General features: G+C 40.5%; 1 protein-coding gene across 1 annotated transcript; it reads right to left on the minus strand.

Moving 5' to 3' along the window:
- Positions 1-1,003: 1,003 nt before the first annotated feature.
- Positions 1,004-12,497, minus strand: GCM1 (glial cells missing transcription factor 1). The gene is made up of 5 exons (XM_045011985.1): positions 12,399-12,497; positions 8,450-8,702; positions 6,158-6,270; positions 4,482-4,610; positions 1,004-1,756 (listed from the first exon to the last, which is right to left on the minus strand). Exons 1-5 carry the CDS (start codon positions 12,495-12,497, stop codon positions 1,004-1,006), a joined length of 1,347 nt encoding a protein of 448 aa, XP_044867920.1.
- Positions 12,498-16,534: the final 4,037 nt, after the last annotated feature.

The raw sequence follows: 16,534 nt of genomic DNA on the forward strand, positions 1-16,534 counted from the left end.
CTGCCACTTATTTTGTAATATTCTTGACCCAGGCTAGTACCAATAAAAACTTTATGGCATCTCACATCATAACATATTGTCAGGGCATTGCTTGGAAGACTAGAGAGTAAAAATGAGCTCAAACTACAAAGTTTGGATCTGGATCCCAAAGCCCAAGGGTGTTTGGATCCAGGGTTTTGGTTCAGCCCATTATATTAATAGGAGCCAGCCATGAAATGTGGATCTAGATCTGAACTTCCTCAGAGTATCTGGGTCCAGAGCAGTCTCTTCTAGTGATCACTGCTAAATTCTGACTTAGTCCAGAGATTTGAAATACTGTACACTTTGCTGTGGAATGGAGAACAAAGAAACAGAATCCAAAGAGCGACAGATTATATAGCTGCTGAAAAGATACATGCTCCAAGGGAAGTTTAAAGAAATCTGCAAACATTTTCAAAGTTGGTCACCTAAAGGTAGGCAGCAAAACTCATATTTAGGCATCTACATACTTGGCTTGATTTTTCATGAGTGGTGCCCTCTGATAGCTCTCATTAAAATCAAGTTTGCATAATTTAAATGTGGAGTGGAATAAGGGACATACATATTCAAGGACTGTTGCAGCCTTAAACTAAAAGTAGGGCAAGTTTTGCAAACATAAAATGGCTAATGTTAAGAACAATTCAAGGGTGACTGACAGAAGAGATCAGTGAGGCATGAATAGACATGGCCACAAACAGGGAGTAGATACACCCCAGGGAATGATGTAGGGGTAAAATGAACTGGAATTGATTATGGCTCCCCTGTCCTGCTGCACAGGGGAGATGAGAGGCCTGCAGGGAGGTGCAGGGTGGCTGTGCTCCCTAACCCTGCTTATCTACTCCCTGCACAGTCTTCTATGCCTATGTAGAGTGAGGGGTAGAGGGCTGCCCAATCAGAAAGGCAGCATTTTACATCCCCGTTACACAGAGCAGAGAATCAGGCCCACTTTTACAGGTGCAGGGAAGAGGGGAAATGATCAACATGATCATCGTAAAGGATAGAGACTAAAAATCATTTCATTGTTGCAGTAATCCAGATTGGTGTATTTTCTTTCTTCTTCAAAGTCCCATTCGTTTCCTTTCGTGAGTGGCGAAGGCTGTTGATGGTGATGTGCAGAATTCATAATGAGGTAGGGATCCTCCGAAGAGAGATGGTAGAAAGAGGAAGGGATGTAGCTGCTGTTGTAATTCACATGCAATTTCCCTTCATAAAAATCATCTCCAGACAGGCCTGGGTTAGGCCTGGATGGATGGTAGCCAGCCTTTGTTGTCGGTGGTATATTGGGAACATGTTGGATACTGGAGTCCATACAGTTTTGTGGAGAAACAATTTCACAATACAGATCAGCCAAAGATAAAGTAGAACCATTGCAACACTTGTCAGTACATGGATTCCTTTCTAGGGTAGTGTTCTTATTCCAGGGTTGTGGCTCTCCATAGTCAGCATACATATTGCACACAGACGGTCCAGACAGGTCTCTGCGGTCATGCTCCCTGCTGCCAATTTCTTTGCACTTCTCATAGTATTTGTTAGATCCTATGTCCTGAGAGTGTTCTGTTAGGTAAGGGGATCTTCCAAAACCATAGTTTTTAGCAAGAGACAAACAATTATTTATTATTTGCTCTTGAGGGTTTTTGTCTAGTAAATGTCCATTAAAACTACAGGATGATATGTAGTTTTCCTGATTGGAAAGAAGTAAAGGCCAAGCTTCTTGACTTTGCATCTCACCTGTCAGGGACTTAAGAAAGAAAAATAAAATTTAATAATTAACTCAACAAAACAAACAAAAAAGAAAAAGAAACCTTTATAACTAACGCAGCCCAATTAATACTCTTAATGTAAACAATAAAACAGATCTAATCAGACTACCAAAGGTATCTGAATTTATATTTCTTCTCTCCTTGCATTATGTTAATATTGTGCATCGTAATGGTGAATCTTAGTAGGCCGATGGTACAGTATAAGAGAAATTTAAAATGGAAAGAAACCCATCCAAGTCTGGTGTCTCTTCCTTTGAACTTGTCTGTTAATAGAGGAGCATGGTTGGGGCCCCAAATGATAAACAGCAAAGGAAAGTCAAAGTTCAGAGAAAGAAGACGGATGGCCCTAGTTTTCGGATGCTAGTCTGGGACTTTTAAGACTTGGGTTCTCTTCTCTGACACAGACTTCCTGTGTAACCGTGGGCAAGTCACATAATCACTCTGCCCTGTCTGCAAAATGGAGATAATAGTACTATATGGGGGGTTGTGAAAATAAATATATTAAAGGTGGAGTGCTCAGATGCTATGCCAATAAATTTGATTCTTCAGACATTTGTAAAAGTATTTCCCCTTATTTTTAGTTGACATTTTTATTTCTTTAAAATTCAGAGCTTCATGAATGTCAGTTTCATTCAATGAAGGCGCAGCACACTGGAAGTATTCTGCTAAGCATACTTTCTGGGTATTTTGCAATCTCTTTAAATACTCTAATTATTGGATTATAATTTTACAAGGTTTAATTCCTTGCAGAACACCTTCTTTTTGTGTACATTTAATGATTAGTGCTTACAGTCCTCTGTTCTTTGTCATTTTACTTTTGCATCCTTTTAATTATTGCAACTTTATGACTTGATGGACCCAACCACAGTAAAACTCCCTTCACATATTCTTGAACTATCTGTATGAAGAAATTCCACCGACTGTACATTCTTTAGTGCCCAGCCCTGCCTTAGTTAAAGACCAGCTGAAGCCATATGGAAAAGTTTGAAAACATTCTATTGAAAATTATTCTATTTCTAGATCATATATTTTCTATAGTTCTACTTCCAGGCATGATATAATAAGACCTATTATTTGAGAGTTTTTTCTGCTTCAGCAAATTATTCTTCATCTGAAGTCAAAATCTTCTGTGACCTCACAACTAGTTGTTGTGGGAATTATCAGTCTGTAACAAGGGATCATGATTTCAGGAAAAGAAAAAGCAGAGAAACAAATGAGCTTGAGAGAAACTGAGCCAAATTATGATTGGAAAAGTTATACTGATTTACACCAGCTGAGGATCTATCCCAAACAACATGTATTTATGGAGTCTTGGGCGCAAACTCTCATTGACTTTAATGGGAGAAGAATTGAGAAGTGGACAATGGGAGTTTTGCCTGAATTAGAATATCAGGATCAGGCACACAGGAAAAATGGCAAATGGGACCCAATCTTGTTACATGGGAGAAGAACTGCACCTATGCAAATAAGGACAGACTTGAAACCATATGAGAACAGCTGTTGGCTCATTGGCTTTTTCAAAAGTTCATGTCCCCTTGTTCTTGTATCAGACATTAGCTGCCATAGCAATGCATGATGTATTTGCTCCCTGTTTCCTCAGAAGCCAGTATCTCCCACAGAGAGTCACTCTTGAGTGCCACTTTCTCACACCCTCCCAGCATATTTTCACTAAAAGTCACTTAGATCTTCCACATCGTTGTTTCATTCTGGTTGGTTTAACCTCCGCTGTTCTATCTTTGACTCATTCCTGGGAGCTTCAAGGATTCTCTGATTCCCCACACATTCATACAGAACTGAGAGATCGGTGGGTAGTTACCCCCTCTGAAAATTATTAATCCCTTCCTTCAGCAGCCATAAGAAGCCTCAATGTCAAGCGCACCAACCTGTGATAAGTGTCACTGTCTTCCATCCACCAAACGGCAGATGCAGCTGGGTACTTGTGACCTCTCTCAAAGAATGCTGATAATTCACACCAGGGATAGCTCTGATGACCAACCTGATTTCCTTACTCAGGGCTGGATTACAGTCATGAGATCTGTGCATGGATGCTGCCCTCTGTGTGTGTGATTCTCACCCTTTCCACACAGTCAGGACAGGGAGAAGCCATCTCTGTATCATCCTCCCCTTGGCTCTGCGGAGAACTCTCCATGGGTCTAGAAATGCTCATGTGGGAAGGGGGCCAGACAGGACTAAGCATGAAGGATGCACGTTATCCCTCACCAACCATGTGGAATTCATAGAAACTGAACTCAAGCTAAGGTGGCATTAACTTTTCTGTGATGGCCCCTCGACATCATTGGTAGGACCTACATAGCAAGTGGGGAATGTCTTGTCAGTACAACTCCCATTTGGAATAGCATGGCAGCTAGATGGAGGTGGTGGTGTGGTGGTGGAAGGAAACCTGGAGCTACTGCACAGCCTACACATGGAGAATCCTATGCCTGTGGATCCTTGATATCTACACATCATGGGGATTTGCAGGTTATTTTGATAAAACCACAGCTCATTCTGCAATGACAGATGTCTCCTCTCCTGTGGGCTTTTCTAAGGGAGGGGAGAATCTGGCCAGAGTTTTTATTCAGTGGTAGGCATGCCAAGGTTGCTGACTCCCACACCCAAGGTCCAGGTAACCTGAGCAGCATGGCACATAGGACAAGAGACTGTTGAGCCCTCTGTGTTTTGTATATTAATAATAAAAGTTACCTGAGCCTCCCGGCATCTTTTTAGTCTTGGAGAGGTGGGAGAAACAGCTGTCTGTGCTTTCTGTATTGATCTTCTTGCTTCTGCTTCTAGTTTTGTTTCTGGCCTGGGGTGATCATGGGCCCCCTTAGACTTTAGAAAGGAATGGGTTAAGTTCAAGTTAAATCAGAGCCCAAGCAGTAACTTTAGGAGTTCAGCACTTACGGTACGTATTTAAAATCCACATAGGGGCTGCGTGTCCCAGAGGGTTAGAGCCTTTCACCTCACATGGTGTATTCAACTCAGAAAAACAGAATAGGGTGTTCTGCTGATTATGAACATTTGCAGAAATCACAAAACCATTGCACAACATTTACAGCTAGGGCTCTTCTCAACAGAGGCCGGACTTGCAGGGTTGCTGCCAGTCAGAACTAAGGGGTGTGGGGAAGCTTCTCTCTCTATAGTATGTGTGAGAAGCCAGTTCCATTAGTTCTTTAATGAATGACATGCATCTGACGAAGTGGGTATTCACCCACGAAAGCTCATGCTCCAATACATCTGTTAGTCTATAAGGTGCCACAGGACTCTTTGTTGCTTCTTTAATGAACACACACATATCTTTCAAAACTAAGAATCTGTGTGTGTGTATATCTATATATAGAGATATAGATATATAGATGGATGGTATGCTTAATCAGAACATTTGTTTCCATCTCTATTTCTTTGAGAATTAACTTGATATAAGCATGTTTGTAAATACAATATGTTAGTTATTAAAATGAAATATGTTTGGCCAGGTCCCCAGCAGGTGCAAAGACCTGGAGGAGAGGAAGGATAGTCCAGAACTTAGCCTTGGACTTAAGAGATTTCCTCTGCGACCTTAGGCAAGTCGCTTAGCTTCTCTATGCCTCAGTTCCCCATCTGTAAAATGTGGATAATAGCACTACCTTGCCGCACAGGGTAGTGTTGTCAGGACGAATATGTTAAACATTGTGAGGTGCTCAAAAACTATGGTAATGGTTCCTTCCAAATTTCCCAAAGGGTCACAGTAAAGCTTTAAAAAAAATCTGTTTATACCAGTCAAGATCTGGCCCATTATCTAACTGTTTGAGCAATTGGTACTAAATGCTAAAAAAAGTATAGCGTGTATATGATGGGCTACCACAGACACATGCCTAGGTATGACTCCTTACTGCTCGAAGAAATCCTTATTCCTGGATGGTGCATTCTGGGAAGGACGTAACAGCAAAATAGCATTCCTGAAGTTGTAAGGGTCAGGGCTTTGTCCTATAGTTTAGACTATGTCTGTACTGCAGCTGGGAGAGCATCTCCCTCCCTTCTCTAGCTAGCATGCTAAAAATAGCAGTGTGGATGCTAAGTACCAGCCCGCCTGACACACAACACCCTCCCTCCCTCCCGCTCCCGGCCCATACTCGAGTGGCTAGGCTGTGCTGCCACCTGTGTCCCAACATCTACACTGTTATTTTTAGTGCACTAGCTCAAGCAGATCTAGGCCATGTCTGTCTACCCGGTCTAGGAAGCACACTCCCAGTTGCAGTGTAGACTTGCCCGCATGGGTATGATGCAGTACAAAGTAATGATAATATAGGATTCTTATTAGGTAGGACAAATAAATGTCTTTAGTTAATCGGATTCAATATCTTTTTAAATTGGTCTGGATAAAACTGTTTTACACCAACCTGAAAAAATATGAATGGCCCTTCATGCCTCCAGAAGTTGGTGACAGGGTACCCACCATGGCCTCGACAGGAAATAAGCTTTAAAGGTCCACTGCAGTTTGGACAACATTTCCCTGTAACAAGGGTAGGAAGATACATTTGCATCTGTGCAGGGGATCTAGTAGTCAGCTGAATCCAATCTGTGAGAATGGTTCATTTGCAGTGGATTGTTACCTTATGGTGCTTGTGTGCTCAGAAGATGCATTGAGTGGAACTGTGCAAAAAACCCTTTCATACATATAGACAATCAAACACTGGCAAAGAATGACCTTTCTCCTGTTTTATAGCTCAAGGTGACCTGCAAAGGATATTTTTAAAAATTGTACTTTTTTGCACTTAGTTTGGTTTTTCACTGAAGTATAAAAAAAGGGCTGAAAGACTGGGCAATGAGGGTTTTCGTTTTCTGATTGTTTTTCAACTTAGAAGTAGGCCTGGTTAAAAAAATTTTGATAGATGTTTTCCACTGGAAAATGCTGATTCAATACAATAAGCATTTTGCTAAACTCCACCAATTTCATCAAAAGGTTCAATAAAAAATTATCATAAGACCCACCACACTTGGTCAGATCAATGGTCCATCTAGCCCAGTATCCTGTCTTCCAACAGTGGCCAATGCCAGGCACTTCAAAGGGAATGAACAGAACAGGCAATTATCGAGTGATCCATTGCCTCTGGCCACTCCCAGATTCTGGCAAACAGAGCCAGGGACATTCAGAGCAGGGGGTTGCATCCCTGCCCATCCTGGCTAATAGCCATTGATAAGGTCTATCCTTCATGAACTTATCTTGGTTTTTTTTGGAACCCTGTTATAGTTTGGCCTTTATAACATCCCCTGGCAAGAAGTTCCACAGGTTGACTATGCATTCAAGTGCCTTGTTTCAAATTTATCATTTCAACTAATATATTATATTTTGAATGATACAGTTGAAACAAAGTACTTCAACCTTATCAAAATAAAAAGTTTTGATCAGGTCATTTAGATAGTTCTGTAACCACTTGTTTTGGCAATTCTATTTTGTGGGACATTTAGAAATGTTGACTTTTCATTGGGATTTGGGATGAAAGGAAATTTTGAAATGCCAGAATTTCCTGAGGAATGGAAATGCCAAATTTCAACCAGCTCTATCTTGAAGTATCAGGAATTTCAAGTCTGATCTTCCCTGGTTTGGCTGGGGGACCTTCGTGAGAGCTCAGGGATGTTTATTATGGGCTCCAACACTTCAACTAGATTTGGCAGAATTTGATTTTTTTAAAAATAAATTTCAATGGATAATATAAATGTTTATGATTAAACACTTTAAATATTTTTTTATAGATTTAAATTTTCACAGTTGTGCAAAATTATCAGGGGGATAACATCACATATAACAATATGCTAAGTAAATATCCTTAAACCAAACTCTAAGAAGTTCTCAACCAGCATTTTTCTTTCTTTGCCTATCTGTAAGTTTTGATTATTATTGAAGGATTTTTTTTGTCAATTAACTTATGCACTGTGATATCACTGTGACATTTACCAATAAAATGTAATCCTTCCAAGTCTAACTTTAACTGAAGTCTTTAACAAAATCTTCCTTTATCTAAAATGTTCATTAGTCACCATTAACAAAACCAAACAATCAAAAAGAATTTTAACTAGTCTAGCTAAAAATCTCTTCCCTTCTCAATTACTCAAGTTTAGATCGCTCAGCTTTTGTGTTGTCACTTTTTCAGTAATTTTCTATTAATCATAGAGTCTTCCAGCATAGACAGGCTGAATTTCTAACACAGACACAAGTAAAAAAACCCAAATACTTTTTCTTTAGAAAAATATTTTTTCTGCATCATAAAAAAATCAACTCATTTTTCCCTTTGGAGGTCACCTTTAAGTAAAAATATTTCCTCACCTTTAAGTGAGGTTCCTGTGCAGATAAGTATACTAGGAACTCATCTGTACCAAGCTGGATATCCAGCTTTAGCTAAAGCAAAATAGACAATATATGCTGACTTTTAAGACTAGCCAGGCTGCAAAAGAAAGCTTTGAGAAGCCAAATCAGTAAAAATAAAAAGGAATCAATATTCATTAGAATTCTTCTGAAATATGCAAGTTGTATTTCATAATAGGGAATACTGTTGTAATGGCAGTGGGAAAGACTGGATGATGCAATTAGTCTTTTCCATCTCTAACGTCTATGATATTATAATAATTTATTAAGTAGGGTATTAATAAGAGAACCAGGGCAGGTGTTGCCATTTCCACATAGCCATACTTACTTTGCTGCTTTTGCCTGGCTTTATCACATATGGCTGGTCTCAGATAGATCTTCCTCCCATCTGCGGCTGAGCAGTCATTGCTGCAGACCACTACCCCAAGGCAGGACTTTTTTAAGATGCGAGAGTTGTGGTTATTGGTGTTTCTCATTGCCCAGCTACTCAGGTGCCTCTGAGCATTTTTATCATCCGAGCTATAGATATGCTTTACATAGGAATCTGGCCATTCCTGAAACCAATCTGTTTGTTTCACATCCTGTTAAGAACCCAAAGAATGCCACATTTTAGCCAAGGAAAGAAAGTAGTTTCTCAATATGAGGACAATAGGCTAGATCCTTGTCACTCTGGCAGTGTGTAGCAGGCCTAAATCCAGACTAGCCAGTAACAGGAGGATTCCTTCAGTATAGGCTTGGGGGATGGCTGGGGAAAGGGACTGTGGCTACAGTTCCCCTTTGCTCCAATGATCTGAACAGCTGCCAGAACAGCCCTTTGGCCTTCAGGCTGCTCTAACTCATTCCAGGGCCCAGCCAGGTGCAGAGCAGCCTCAGGAGTGGAAGGTGAGGTGCCAAGTGACTTTAAGCCACCTACTTTAAATGAAGTACCCTACACAGCCATCGAGCTTAGCAGTTGTTAGCTGGTTAATGTCTTGTATGCTCCATGGCCTATTTCACCATTACTAGATGCGCCTGTGTTGCAAAGTTCGGAAGTGGAGACAAGCATTTGGTTTGGGTTAGCCCCCCCAATACAGCATTTCAGTCAGACCTTATTTTTCTATTAGAGATTGAGCCAAAATCTATATTGCAACCAACAAATATAAAACTACACAAAGAGAATGACATTTTAGCAAGGGGCCAGCCAGACATCCACACAATGGCTACAGTCAGTAAAAGAAGAAAATGTAAATAGGTTATAAAGAACCAAACAAACAGTCTGATGCCTTAATGGGCAATAGATTGGTGACAACATGAATTAGTCTCAGCAAAGCACTGAGTTTTTTTCTTGAGTGTAATGAAAGCAAAGAAAGGAGAAAAGGTCAAAGGAGACTGAGATCCACAAAAGCAGTAGAGAAGCACCTTGCTAATTTGCACTGGCTGGGAGATCTATGGAGAGAGACTAGCATCAGGGCTATTTCTTTGCCATCCCTGTGAAAAACTACCCAAGTTTGAAAAGTTCTGTTCCTTTGAGAAAATCTTGATTCTAGAGCTGGCCAGAAATTTTCTGACAAATCTGAGTTTAATCAGAAAGTATCAGCTCAGCAGAGCAAAATATTTCACTGAATCTATTACAGATTTGATGAAACTTTACTTAAAACCTGGTTTCCTGGATGGCTGCTGGGGAGCCCATGTTCTGGGGCAGCCCCACCATGCAGACGGCCTTGTGCTGGGGATTGCAGGGTTTCCAGGCTCCCCTTTCCACAGAGAGCCTGACAGCTCCAGAAACCCCAAGCACAAAAGCCCAGGAGCCCTGAGTCTAGCACCCCCAGCTGGAGCTCTCAGGGCTGCTATGCTCCCCTCATTTGCAGCAGCACTGCCCATCTCTCTGCCTTGGAGCAGGAATTATAGAACTCCGCAAGCTTGAGCTCCAGCTCGGGCTCTAGGACAACACCATCATGGCAGGCTTCAAGGTGCCTTGACTCTAGAGACAGCTCAGCTAGCAGATTCAGAGCCTGGAAGCCCTGTGAACCCCACTCAGGGTAAGTTAATCTACTCCTGTTTCAAAGCTGGGTAGGTCAAAGCTCACTACAGAACTTTTAGTGTGCAGTAGCAGGGTTCACATGGACACTTAGTGTGCCGCAGGCTCATGTGGGGTGGATTTATACCCCAGCTTTTCGTGAACTATATATTGTGTAGACAAGCTCTCAGGTCTTCCAGGCTGCCTGCTGCAGAACTGGGTACCTGAAAGTCCTGCGTCGGGCTTCCAGTGTTCATGGCTGCCACCGGACAGCTCTTCTATGCAGACAGCTTCCCACTGGGGGGGAGGAGGTGCACCATTTCCAGATTCCCAGGCCAGCAGGCTCCCTGGTCTATCAGACACCCGAGTAGGTAGCCAAGGTGCTAACTGGCCCAGGAATCTGGAAGCCCTGGGGTCCCCAGCACTGACACAATCTACATGGTGGTGCTGCCTGGACCTGGGAAGCCCAGACAGCTGCTGAATAAAAGTGACATTCTGCTGCTATCTGTGCAGCAGATATAGTTTCACATCTCTAATTTTGGAAATATTATAGTTCCCTGCTTCCAAAATGAAACTTTTCAGGCTTTGTGGGTGCAAAAAGAATTTGGTATAATTGTTTTTGATTCAGTTCAGAACAAAAAAACAAATTCCAAAGTACCAAAAAATTTTGGGAAGTGAAAATCCTGAGTTATGGCCAGCTCTACTCAGTTCACACATGCTCAGTAGAGACTTGTTAGAGTTTGGCAGCTAAATTCCCTGAAGATTTAATCTGCACTCCACATGTTCCAGCCCAGGAACCCAATGGCTGATTAAAAACTCTCCCAGAAATCACTACTTCCAGCTGCTGGGAGCTGCTGTGGTTCCAGGCTTGGGAACTGAGAACAGGGAGACATCTCTTCTATGCTCTCTGTGCTCCATCTGCTGGCTCCTAGGCAGTGTGGAGGTCGAATCCGCCTGATTCAAATGCAGATGGGACAAGAGACGGACCTACAGGAGGAGGGCCAGTGGCGGCAGTAGATTTGGACAAAGAGCCTTTGGTGTGGAAGGGGGACTGAGACAAGGAGCCTGGGCGGGGAGGGTGATTGTGAGTGGGAGCCAAGGTGGGGAGACGGATTGGATGAGGAGTTGGGGTTGCGTGTGTGAGGGACTGGCTTGGCTTGATAAGGAGACTGGGACAAGGAGCCTAGCGGATATTGGGATGAGAAGCTCAGGAAGGGAGATTGAGACTTGATGCTGATATAGTGGAAGATTGGGACTCAGAAGGGGAGCGTGAAGAGGGAAACTGGGACTGGGATAAAGAGCTTGGGGGTCACCATTCATCTGCTGTCAACAAATCTCTTATACCTCCAGCCAAAGTGTGTGTCTCATGCCATACAGGATGACAACCAGCTCGTGTCCTCTGTTACGCTGGTAGCTCAAGTTGCAGAGGCTTGGGTCTAAATGTTCCAACAATGCTGATGACCCATATTAGTGTCAAGATGTTGCCACTTACTGGAGTTTCACCTTTTTTCAGTTTGCTTTTTTAAAACACCTAGAAAACTACACACATACAAAACTACATTAAAAGAACTTTAAGGCTGCAAAGTTTCTGGGTACCTAGCTTGAATCTGGGCTCTGATGTGTAGAAGTGTTAAGAACTCACATCTGCAACTGAAAGCAGTGGCAGCTGTGCTTCTTGAAAATATAAAATGCTATATAATGCAAAGTACTCTGAAAAATTAAGTCCTAGGTATCGCAAATTGGACACCTAAAGTTACTGGGCACTTTGACCATAATCTCTGTGCCTCAGGTACCATCTGTAAAATGGGATAAAATACCATCCGCTCACCTCACAGTGCTGCTGTTAAAAAAATTCACTAGTGTTTGTGCAGCACTCAGATATTATAGTCCTACACCAATGAGAAAATTAATAATTGTGTGTTCAAAGCACATTTGAATGATATGCAGTAAATAAGACATTCAAGAGAGATGACAAAATAAAATATTGAATAGCTGCATCATCCAACCAGTGAACTAGAAAACTAGTGAAACTATAGTATCACTATTAGTTCTAACACATAGACAGCTCTTTCAGGTGTATAATTCAAGGATAAATGTACGAATGCTTACATGGTTTACTGAATCATTTTCTAGCTGTTCAACAAAATGTCTCATTTTGCCATCTACACCAGGGATACCGGGAAAGTGGAAAAAAAGGAAAGATGATAAAATATGGATGTTTCAGAAGGTATTCCATGATTGGCTGAACTTCTAAAATACCTTCTAAAACAAACACATGTACCTGAGGCAGTTTGATGTCATTGATATCCCAGCTTGTCATTTCTCCACTTTGAGAAGTAGAATCCTCCTGGTCCATAATGTCATCTGCAGCTTTCAGCATTTCTGAATTCCTTCCCAAACTTAGCAAGCAAATCTCCACTGCCTTCTTTTGAAGTTGACTAGCTGTCACCACTCTCAGGCAGTTTACAATGAGGAACCTGTTTCCTGAAGCTAAACGATAGAGAGGCTGCCCATTAAAGATAAAAATCAGTGTTCTTCTGCCAGAAAAACTTGTTCCATTAAAAGTTTTGCAAGCAGACAAAGCAATGGAAAATATAGCTTAGAGATAGAATGTGATCTTATGGAGGCATCATTAACTGAAAGCACACCATGAGTTTATTGACGGTTTTGTTTTGCTCATTCTCCTTTCAGACCAAATTTATGTTCACGTAACTCCACTCCCATACCTCTTTGTAAGTGAGATCAGAATCAGGCCCTATATTTTCAGAGCCAAAACCACTGGGAAGCTCAGCACTTGCTAAGGCCTCTTTTTTCTTGTTGGTTACACAATAGGATTTTCTCATAATGTACGTTACAAAGATAAGGTGCAATAGGTGACTCTGTCATGTCTAAGGTGACCAGATGTCCTGATTTTATAGGGACAGTCCCGATATTTGGGGCTTTGTCTTATATAGGCGCCTATTGCCCCCCACCCCCTGTCCCAATTTTTCACACTTGCTGTCTGGTCACCCTAATCATGTCATTTAAATTGAAATGGTTCTTGGCCATTTCCTAAATTGCATGCACCTCTGAGAGCCCATCAGTTACAAAAATGGATGGAACTGCACAGGCTTCATGCATTTTCCTATCTCAACTAGCAGGCAAACAGAAGACAATTTGGTATGTTAGTTAAAAATTATTGTAGTTCCTTATGCTTTCCAGTCATAATTTCAGTATCAGCTAAGCATAGCACCACAACAGCAGTGTGCACACATAAAAAAGTTATTTTTTCTTGAGTGAAATCATTATTATTTCTGAAGAGAGAAGATAAATCTGAAAAGTATCAGCTGGATCCTCAGCTGGTGGAAACTGTCATAGCTTCATTATCTTCAGTGGAGTTACTTTGATTTACACCAGCTAAGGATCAGCTGCAGCATGCTGAGTGGTCAAATATATAATATATATAGCATCATAATGTATTAGGCAGTTTGTCCAGTAACTGGAATAGGGAACTGGGAGCCATTATTTTATTGGCTATGCAAGTGACAGGATCTTGGAGAGGTGCCTCAGTTTACCCATCTAAGAGATTGGTCTGATAATACTTCACAGGAGTGTTATCAGGCTCAGTGAACATTTGTAAACCATGTTGAGATCCATGGATGAAAGGTATATACATAAACAGTATATTCAAAGTATTACTCCCCAATAAGTAAATTAGACCATATCAACGGTAAAACAATAAGGGAATTGCAGAGTACTGTGATCAGATATTCAGAGCAAAATGCATGCAGAAAGACACTAACATGACACTTGGGATTTAACATTAATTGCTTAGCGATCTGAATTGGCAATTTAATTCTTAGTAGGCAACTAAGTCATTTTTGCTCCAGAAAAGATGTTATCAGAATGATCTTATTCCGGGAAAAGCTGCTTTACTACATAGAACATACAAAAGGCTATAGAAAACATCAGGTCTTCATATACTTTCATATTACACCATGAGGGCTAATATAGTCACCGCTGCAGACAGGCACAGTAACATTAGAACAGACAATCTAAAATGGAAGTTGCATTGGAAAGCTGTGTTGAATTTATGAAACAAATTACCCTTGAATATTAAATGACCTGTTATATAATTCAGAAAGACAGTCCAAACCTTTCTTCAATTACTTTTCAAAATGAACTGGCTTGAAAATTGATTTTTAATTTCTTTCTTCATAAGAATTAATCATTAACAATTTATAGTGGAGCGTTTTCCTTTTATATTGGCTTGTCAAAGAAAAAAGCATAATTAAATATTACTTTAAAATCCAGTGAATGACAAACGATGGCTGATTAATACAGCATAGAAGACAGTTGCAGAGAACCATGTTTGTACAATTAGGTGTTGGTATGGACTGAAATACTTGCAAAACTTCTAGTAATTGAATTGCATGGTGGCTTTCAAATTATTTTGATTGCTATTTGTTTATCTTCTTACTGGAGTATATCAACTTTACAAAATCTAAATTTTACTTTATGGCAAATAAGTTTGTATCCTTCTGGTTTTTTTAAAGCAATCCTCTTAGTCAACCACCAGTTAGGACTTCTATGGCATATCTTACCTCCTTAACTTCTTATGTGGATGAAACTGATGTAGTGTCATCTGAATGAAGAGATTCTTTGAGGGCAGAACTCTCAGGCTTCAATCACTTACAAGTCTCAGTAGGTGTACTCTATTCCATGATCAGATACTATATGCTAATGTGCTTTGGCTGCTATCCAATCAAAACTTAGATGTTCACAGCCAGAGACTGGTAAGAAAACTTGTAAAGAGTCCTATACGTTAACTCATTTACAGCATTAGTAGGATGGGAGGTTGGGGTCTGGCTTCCAGCTCATATTGTCCCTCACATAAATTGTACCACATTCCTTTAAATATTCAGATAGTCAGTCTGTTTTTGTGTGTGATAGAATGCCAACAGTAAGGTAGCAAAATTTGCAGATGACAAAGTTATTCAGGTTAGTCAAGACCAGAGATGATTGTGTTGAAATTCAGAGGAAGGTGAATGGATAACACAATGGCAAATGAAGTTTAATGTTGATAAATATAAAGTAATTCACACTGCAGGGAAATATCTAAATATTTAATATACACACCTTACAGGGTTCTAAATTAACGGTATCAGCTCAGGAAAGGGGCTAGAGGATCACTGTGAACAGCTCAGTGATGACTTCTGTTCAACAGTCAAAAAAGCAAACAAGATGTGAGGATACATAAGGAATGAGGTGAAGAATAATATAGAAAATATTATAATATCATTATATAAACCAATGCGGTGGTCTCATCTAGAATACTGTGCAGTACTGTTCTCATCTCAAAAAGGATATTGTATAATGAGAAGGGGTTCAGAAAAATCAAACAAATAGGGGCACGGGAAATCTCTCTTCATAAGAGAATGGAAAAACTGGGATTGTTTATTTCAGCAAGGAGATGAATAAGAGGGGGTATAATAAAAGTGTATAAAATACGGAAGAGTAAAGAGCAGGTAAAACAGAAGTTCCCAGTCTCTCTTACAACTCAAGAACAAGAGGCCATTCGATGAAATTAAACATGATAAATTCAAAACTTGAAAAAAGGAAATACTTTTTCGTGCAATGCATAATTAGACTGGAACTCATTGCTACAGGATGTTGTTGAGATGAAAAATGTAGCAAGATTTTAAAAGGGAATGAATATGTATATGGCTAACAATAATCAGTGTTATAATAGTTAATATGAACATCTGTGGAACATCTAAGAGAAGCTAACAGACCTTTTGGAAGAGATATTTAAACCTCATGCTTCAGTGTTTAAGCCAATCTTTAATTCCTAAAGGGACTAGGAGCTTTCTTGTATCTGCCTCTGAACTATCTGGCCACAGGACAGTGGATTAGATGGACCTCGAGTCTGATTCAGTCTGGCAACTCCTACGTTACTACATACACACTAATTCGATGCAATTTGTGTTTCATTGTTTGGAAGGACACTCTTTAAAACCATAGCCACAGCAAATCTCATACACTCTCCTTTGATATTTCTTCTATTACAAGAAATCACAAGTAGGTGAAAAAAATCTGGAGCCTGGAATGCTTTTGGCAGGAGGATCACAGTTCATCGAAACACCACGTAATATTGCTAAACAGCACTTTGGGAAATTAGTGTAACTTTCTGTAGAATGTCTTTTGTTCAGGTGCCAGAGTGTGATGAAACCCAATAGCTGATCACAGGAATGCATGGATGTAAGCTATTACACAGTGTTCAGAAGATCAAGCTCCTTCCTGTATTGACTTAATGCCCTGTGAAGAAGCTACTCTTGTCAGCGCTATCATCAGCCTTCCTTATTCCCTCTTTGGTGTAATCTTTCAGCTGGTAACATTACTTAACTGATCTCAAGTGCCACCATTGGCCCTTTACAT

Source organism: Mauremys mutica, chromosome 3 (genome assembly GCF_020497125.1).
Source record: "Mauremys mutica isolate MM-2020 ecotype Southern chromosome 3, ASM2049712v1, whole genome shotgun sequence".
Lineage (NCBI taxonomy): Eukaryota > Metazoa > Chordata > Testudines > Geoemydidae > Mauremys > Mauremys mutica.